Source organism: Brachionichthys hirsutus, chromosome 21, assembly GCF_040956055.1.
Source record: "Brachionichthys hirsutus isolate HB-005 chromosome 21, CSIRO-AGI_Bhir_v1, whole genome shotgun sequence".
Taxonomy (NCBI): Eukaryota; Metazoa; Chordata; class Actinopteri; order Lophiiformes; family Brachionichthyidae; genus Brachionichthys; species Brachionichthys hirsutus.
The window spans coordinates 5515896-5523955 of record NC_090917.1 but is presented as its reverse complement, the minus strand read 5'-3'; the positions used below and the strand labels follow the sequence as shown (position 1 = coordinate 5523955).

Here is an 8060-nt window from a genome sequence, read left to right as displayed (position 1 = left end):
AGTATTAGAAATCTAGTATAAAATAAAGCACGTGTGAACGGGAGTGTCCACAGCAGCGGTATCTGTGTTGTGTAGCCATGGAAACCCTATTGTTGGTGGATGCAGTGAGTTTGTGTTTTAAGCAGTCGTGGGCTCACAGTGACTAAAGATGGATGCACAAAATCACCCGCCCAGCTCAAATGAACTTCAAGCTCTGACAGAAGAAAACGTAAGTAAAAAAGAAATTTCGTTTCGAAATTTAAGATCATTTTAAAATACCCCAAATAATATATTAACTCAGAAGAGGTTTGCAAAATCCAAAGGAAGAAAAGTACCTCATTATTTTATGGAGTTCATTTCTGTTGGCCTCTAGTCGCAGTTGCGTGACAAAGCAGAGCGTCTCTTCAGCAAAGTGGGCTACCTGGAGAGCAGACTGGGCCACCTGGCCAGCTCCAACACAGATCTGTCCTGCAGGCTGGTCCAGAGCGAAGAGGACAGACTGAAGGTTCTGTACGTTGGTGTTGGTGTGCTCTCTGGTTGAACTATATTCTAAATGTCTGTTCAGTATTACCATCAGAGGAGTAGCTCCTCCTGTCTCTCCTTTCAGGTATCTAAGGAGCTGGTGGAGGAGAAACTTCAGATTAATAAAATGAGAGAGAAGTTTGAAGAAGAGACATTTGTGCTGAAAAACAAGGTGAATTTACCAAAGACTTTGGTCAAACTTTGCTTCTCATTTCAAGCCCGGATCGCTAAGGCTTTGTCTTTGTTAGATATTGAACCAGGACGGTTTGATAATCGAACTGGAGATGGAGCAAAACAAGCTGCTCTTTAAACTCCAGTCAGCTGAGACGTGTCTGAAAGTGGGAGAGAAGAGCGGCGGAGACCTGACGGAGGAGAATGCCAACCTGAGGAGGAATTTCCAGGCCCTGGCTGAGGCCCACGACAAAGAGCTGGCCCAGAACGAGGAGCTCGGTGCCGAGCTGCTGGCGCTGGCCCGGGCCCAGGATGCCCTCCGCATGCAGCTGGAGGAGCAGCAGCAGAGTGTGGAGACCACCACCCAAGGCCTGCAGGGTGAGCTGGAGAGGGTTCGAGCTTTAATCAGCCGCATGTCACAGAACAGAGTGAAGGTGAGGCAGAGAGTCTGCAAACGGGGATGATTCAATGAGTTCAGTTGTTTGATGCTCCTCGAACGTTAACGTTTTTTGTGTTCTGGTCCTTTAACTGATTTAGCCTGATTTAGCTACTGACTTTTGATAGGTCATTTAAATAAAAAGTATTGTTATAAGTCTCATGTATAAACTGGTAAAAACAATGTGTCTCATGAAGAGCAAGTTTCTCACACTACTTCACATTTGGGGGCAAAAAACTCACATTTCCAAAATTATTTATTACACTGCATGACTGCATTTTTGAGGCAAACAATGTCATATTCTGGACAATATTCCATCTGAAATGTTATATGACTTGTATTTTACATGTCCGAATATGTAAAATCGCTGTTTCAACAGCGTGAGGATCTGGAAGCTTTGGACAGCGGGCAAAAAATAATGGAAAAGAATGTACGTATTTTTATATAAATTCTGTGATTCGCTGTTGAGAGCGGAGACTGGGGGGGCCGCATCGTGAAACTAACATCAGCTTCGGCCCCTCCCGCTCATTCTTGTGCCGTCACGCAGCTACTGGGAAACCAAGATGAGATCAAACAGATGCTGGAGAAAATGAGGAGCAGCTATGAGGAGCAGCAGGAGAAACTGGAGGAGAAAGTGTGAGGCCCAGTGAATGCTTTACTATTTTAACATGCGATGTGATTATCCTTCTATTTCCCGTCTGCTTCAACCATCACAGGATGTTTGTCCCAGTGTTCCGATCTGCTTTGTAGTCCTCTTGGTTTGATTTCTGTTTGAAGGCTGTGGTTTTGCTCGTCTGTTCTTCTTCTTGTGGTCTCTCTCTGCTTTCCCCTTGTGATGTGGCCGCCTGTGAATTTTTGGTGGTCTACTCTGTTGTGGCTTTGGCCTGTGTTTGGTCATCAGGGTTGCAATGGGTAAAGAGCACCAGGAGAACAAGAGCGCGATCCGCAGCAACCGGCAGGAACGGTCTGTGCAGAGTGCGGTGAGCCTCACCTTTTACGGAACGTCGCTCAAATGGTTAGGAAGGTTGCTTTTGCCCCACACTCAATGTCCTGCTTGGGTTGTTTCTATCCGAGGCCCTGATGTGTTCCAAGAACCAAATAAAAGAAGTCGAGGAGGAGAACTCAGAGCTGCAGCTTCAAGTCAAGCAGCTGAATGAAGAATACCGAACGAGGCTCGTGTGCTATTTACAGGACTTAACTGTGAGTTCCAGCATTCACGAGAGCACCAAAGTAAAGCAGGAAGGCAATCTGAAACGAAGCGTCCATCCATCCGCACGTCCTCCATTGCAGGAGTACATTGATGCACTTGGAGAAGGAGGACGCCCTTCAGAGACATCTAAATTGAGGTCGTTTGTGCGCAGCATGCTGCAGGATGTCCGTTCATCCTACAGGGTCAGGGAGGAGCAGCTCGCCTCCGCTGCTCGCTCCTACAAGAGGAGGCTCCAGAAGATCACCAAGACTCACCACGCTCTCATTATTGCATACAGGTGAGACTTCTAGTGTATTTACCAGTTCAGACACACGTATTGAGTCTGAATGTCCGTCTATTCAACCTTTATTGTGTATATAAACAAAGGCAAACATAATCTATTCTATTCAATAAACAAAAAATAGATTTATTTATGCTACCCCCCCGGCCCTCAGGCTGGCAATCGCTCTGCTACTCCTATTCAACAATCAGTTCAAATGAATTGGCCTGTAACTAAATATTAGAATGGATTGAATCTAATACAAGAGTTTTTATAGCAATTTTGATAAACAACTACAAAAAAAAGCTTTCGGCGGGCACCAGCGAATTCCCTGTCATGAGTACCTATTTGAACTGGCCACATCAAACCGCTGCAACGTTTAGGGTTCAGAGGGAACAGATCCTGGCCCAACCAGAGAGCCACCTTGACCCCGGACCGCCAGAAGCACAGTTCAGCCTGGAGCCCGTCGAGCTCCGAGGTGAGACTGAGAAGGAGCTCCAGCACCTCCGCCAGGACAAAGCCGGGCTGGAGGGCCGGCTGCAGGCGGCCGGGGAGCAGGTAGCGCCGGAGAAGCCGTCCCATGCACTTTGAAGTGGTTTGTGTTGTCTGGTGAATGTGTGTTTTCGCTCTGCTGGGACTTTGTCTTTGTGTCTTTGTGCTTCCCTTATCAACCCCGTGTTTGCTTTGGCTACAATGAACTGGAATAACAGCTTCAGACTTTACATCTGCAAACGTGGTCGGAGATCTTGTTGCCACAGTGATGCATGTTTACATTAAAACGGTTGTCATGGCGACTGGTGGAGCAGTAATGTGTTGTATTTGCGTTTTTACTCAGATGATTGCGATTCCAACACATTCTAGGAATTTCAATGAATGTAACCTGAACTTCATATCATTTTGATTAAAATTAGCAGGAACATTTTTTATTTTTTATTATATATCCATATTGCTTTGTGTACATTTAACGCATAAAGACAGCGTTCTAGTTCAGGCACATGACACATGACATGCGTCAACATTCCCATCCTCCCAGTCTGTCCATCACAGCTGCAACAACTCCCATCTCTCCCCCTGTTTGTGTGCTCGACGCTCCCTGCTATCCATGCAAAGATAACCGCTTGGCAGTGACGAGATCGGAGCCTAGCATTTCAAATTGTGCACTGTCTGACTGAACCGGCCATCCATGACTTTCACCCTGAACTTCCCTGTTCCAGATGGCTGTCCTCAAAATGTCTGTTAAAAATGTACGCTGTCAGAAGTAAGTGTGATTTGTTTGTTTTTTTGCATGTTGCCAAGTGATAAATGCTGTCAGCTGTGGCTTGTGTTATATAATCATGAAATATGCAACATTATCAGGCCAGCAAACCTGGAAGAGTTATGTGAAGAACCCTGGTCAGACATAAGGAAACAGCTGAGGGAGATTACAGACTCAACGCTGGTAAACAAAACTCTCATCCATTACACGGATGAGCAAGTTATCTTCTCCCAGACAAATAAACGACATCAAAGCTTTTTTTTAAATGAAGAAAGTTACTATTTTCAGTGAGGGTGGTAGTTTCCCTTTCTTCATACAGGTGGGCTTTGAGAAGGAGCGTGCCCTCCTCATCACCAGAGCAACCGTTGCCGAGGCACAGGTGTTGGAGCTGCAGGACTACGTTGACGGTCATCTTTGCAGGTCAGGAATCCAGTTCATGTGTCGGTCTTGTATTCGTCGCCTCCAGAGGAGTGTTGTATTGAGCTAAATCCCCGCCCCCCAGGTATAAAGAGGAGATCCTACATCTGCGCAGACGACATGGCACGCAGGAGGCGGGATGCTCCCAGAGTGCCAATTCATCCCGGCATTAGGAAAACCGGCCACAAAATATTCCAGGCTCATACACGTCAAGAGATTCCAGAGATCGTATGTGGGGAATGTATTCACACCGTCACTAGGTGGTGCTGCTCCTATTGGTGGTTTTCTCTCTTTGGTACCCCCCCCCCCCCCGCCCAAAGCAAAAGAAAAGGAAAAAAAGAAATCCAGCCTTGAGAAAAAAATGTTTGGAATGTTTGTAAAGCTTATGTCAATTTCACGAGCTGGGGAGAAGAAAGCATGTTGACAATGAGGGGGTCACCGTGGTGAGAATAATGTCATTGCATGTTACCCAGACACGTACACAGCGCACACCCCGGAATACTTTGTCTCAATGCCGTGCTGAGAACAAGCCGGGCTTTTTCCAGAATAAGGGTTCATATTAACAACCTCAAGGTTGGAGTGAATGGGCATCGTTCCCTTTAAATTCCTTTAACAATGAAAGGTTCTGCATTTTTCCTGGTATGTTTTGGTAGCTCGGTTTATTTTTTTTATTATCTTTTTCATTAGATCCGTAGCTGAAGTATCTTTAGGATTGGGAATTCATTTTAAAAGCACTTTAAAAAAAATACTGAAGGTTTAGCTAAAGGAGTTGCAGGAAGTTTTAAGACCGACAAGATATAAATCATGAAACACTTTGGGAATGTTGGGAAGTGATTGAAACAGTCATATGTGAGTCACCCCAATCCCCATTTCAGGGGGCCATGCCAGCCGTGGGAGGAGGGGAGCCGGGGGTGCGAAGGTTGGAGAGGAATGGGAAGTGGGATTTTGTTAGTAATGTATTACACTCCCAGAACCCTGGGAAAAAAAAAAGGGGGGGGGGGGGGGGGGTTCAACTTGGGTCTGTGCCAACATAGTCACTGTGCCAAAGCCCTGGGTGCTGGAGACCACTCCTCTCATCGGCAGATCTGTGGGAAAATCAAAACCAGGTTGGCCTTTGCTGCTACGCCAAAAGAACTCTGTTGGGTCGGTGGGTCTGCGGAGGCATCTGCAAATTTACACAAATCAAGCGCACCCTGGTTTTGGAGAAAGCAAGCAAAGATAGACGGGGCAATTTTTTTAATACATTTATGTGTGATGCAAAGCAGCATGTTTTTATTCTTCCCTGTGTGTGTTCACTATTATGATGCAAATACTGATTGTGATTTATCACAATTATCACCCATTTGATTATATTCCACTATTGTTGGACCGAGGTTCACGTTTCATTTGAGGTTGCTGTAGGATCAGAGATCGGACGTACTGGTGTCTCACACTGAACATCAGTTTCATCTCGTTGCATAGTCGGAAGATCATTGTGTTTGTGTTTTTATGTGGTGCCCCCCCCCCCCCCCCCCTCCTTCCAATCACTGCATTACACTTGAAATCACTAACTTGAGCTTCTTGCATTTGCATTGCCGTGCAGCCATTCCCAGTCCGGTAGACCTTTGGTCTTTTAATTATAGGAGCTTTTAGAATCTTTGCATTTTAATAACATTCTCCACCCATCCTTGCTTGCAAACTTCAAAAATGTCACATGTGCCTGCCTGGCGCCTGAAAATAAATAGGTCTGGTGGTGCCATGCCATTTTGCACATGACTTGCTATCCTTTGGGATACATCGAGAATAAATCACCCATTAGACCTAATTTGCACCGAATCAAGCATGCTGATAAATAGTTCTCCACTTTTCTGGTGCTGTGGGATGACAGAACCTTGTTTGGGTTGTGACCCCCCCCCCCAGTTTCCACCTCCTTGTTTGAGAGCAACATTTCCTCCAGATATGTATGTTTCTCTTGGCTGCTCTTTATTTTTTGGAGCACAATGCAGCACAATAGAAGTAAATGCTTGGAACAACAATACCGTCAACCGGCCACATGATTTGGTTTATTGAGCAACATAGCGTGACGACAGACTGGGATGCACCAAAAGCTCGTACCCACACAATAGTTCAGAGGTCTGCTTTTGCTACTGATTTCATGCAGCCTCATAGGTAGCACTGTTTGCAGGAACGTGCATAGCACTGCCGGTTCCTCCCTTAAGCCGGTCCCAAGCCGGATAAATGCGCCACGAATGGCATCCGGCATAACAATTTGTCAGAATTAAATATGCAATCAACCTTTGATATGAGAGTCATATCGACTGAATCGGTCGAGGCCCGGGTTAACAGCGACCGTCACCAGCGCTGTTAACTCACAGGATACTGGTGGAAATTGGATTTCTGTGGATTGAAGACAGAGATGAAGACGAGGAGGAAGACGGGTGTGTCGTCAGCGAGAGAAGACATTAGATTTGCGGCCATCCCAGTGGGAAAGAGGTTGGATGAACGTATCACTCTGAGGATGGGAAGCAGAGGAAGTACCTCGCATGGCCTGCGATGAGCCGCTCGTCAAGAGGCCCTTTGTTTTAGGAGGTTAATGCCTAATTGATACAGGCTTAATGAGAGCGGGCTGTGTGTGAGCTGGGGGGGGGGGGGGGGGGGGGGCTGCATGTCTCTGCCGTAATTGGAACGGACAAGCCTTGTGTGGAGGAGTGCACAGGGAAGGGATTTATGGGAAGGCAAGGAAAGGAGAGGGAGGAGAGTGGGAACAAGGAAGAAAAGGTGACAGTGGGCAAGAGGAATGTGGAGGCAGTGGGGAGAGGAATCCGGTGTGATGGTGAGAGTATTGGAGGATCATGAGAAAGAGGTGTAGCGACAAAAGAAATGTGAGCGTGATGTTCAACCAGGATGTTCCCATGGATGCGTTGCTAATGCCCATTCATGTTTTATGGATTCTCCCATGACACCGATATGAGTTATGGTTCATGTTGAGGTCGGCCCAGAGTCTGTGTGCGTGTGATGGGATCAGCTGGGGAAAACTCGTGTTGGGTTTTAAGGAATGAACGTGAAGGCATCAACGTAAGCGATGGAAGGGTCTGTTTTCTGGGACACCTGTCTTTTCTTTTCTGTTGACCCTCTTTCAGCCCGACAGTCTCCGACTATTCATGCAAGAGTCCCCAGCTCCCCTCCAGACAAGCCTGAAGGCTGGCGAGGCATGAAGGAGGGAGGGGGCAGATGAGGGGAGCGCAGAAGACCCGGTGCACTTCAGGAAGCCTTGAAGAATTGGGACTGAAGGCTATGGAGAGTCTGGGTGGCTAAGACAGAGGGGGGGGGGGGGGGGGGGGACAAAATAAAAGCGTACGTGGGCAAAGTTACAAAAATGAGATGGGGACAAAATAATGGAGGGTGGGCAGAGGCAGCTGTAAAGAGACAAAGTGATTGGTCTCTAAAATGACAATTTTAGAGCAAAGACAAAATATAGGGTGAGAAAAGGGAGGAGGAAATTACAGCAAGGGCGAGAAAGGCAGGGGTGGGAGGCAATTTCGTGAACAAGAGCAAGTAAGAATGAGGCTGAGTGTCAGTGAGGGAAGGAGAGAGGGACAAGCCCTCTGTTTTCCCACACTCCGCTGGTTCCCACAGCGGACCTGGTTAATCCCTGTTTTTAATTGGGGGAGAATTCCGGCGCACATGTTCCCCTGGAATGAGCATAGAGCGAAGGGAGAGGAAGGCTCTGGAGCGTTCTGACACATCAGACTGAGCTGCTGCAGCATGTGTGAATGCACTCTGCCGGAATATAAACATGCTACCAGACTGTCAGCACTTCTGATGCATAAAT

At 46.9% G+C, this 8060-nt stretch overlaps 1 protein-coding gene across 1 annotated transcript; it reads left to right on the top strand.

Moving 5' to 3' along the window:
* The first annotated feature begins 148 nt into the window (after positions 1 to 148).
* ccdc78 (coiled-coil domain containing 78) lies at positions 149 to 4422 on the top strand. Its single transcript, XM_068754874.1, has 14 exons — positions 149 to 208; positions 353 to 484; positions 587 to 673; positions 750 to 1106; positions 1488 to 1538; positions 1656 to 1744; positions 2010 to 2088; positions 2183 to 2308; positions 2399 to 2595; positions 2961 to 3135; positions 3792 to 3835; positions 3934 to 4015; positions 4152 to 4252; positions 4335 to 4422. The coding sequence occupies exons 1-14, from the start codon at positions 149 to 151 to the stop codon at positions 4420 to 4422; spliced, it is 1668 nt and encodes a 555-aa protein (XP_068610975.1).
* The last annotated feature ends 3638 nt before the right edge of the window (positions 4423 to 8060 follow it).

Coding starts and splice junctions, on each gene's coding strand:
- ccdc78 (XM_068754874.1), top strand. CDS start 149: ATGGATGCACAAAATCACCCGCCCAGCTCAAATGAACTTCAAGCTCTG. Junction 485..586: donor GCGAAGAGGACAGACTGAAG/GTTCTGTACGTT, acceptor CTCTCCTTTCAG/GTATCTAAGGAGCTGGTGGA. Junction 3,836..3,933: donor AAAAATGTACGCTGTCAGAA/GTAAGTGTGATT, acceptor CAACATTATCAG/GCCAGCAAACCTGGAAGAGT.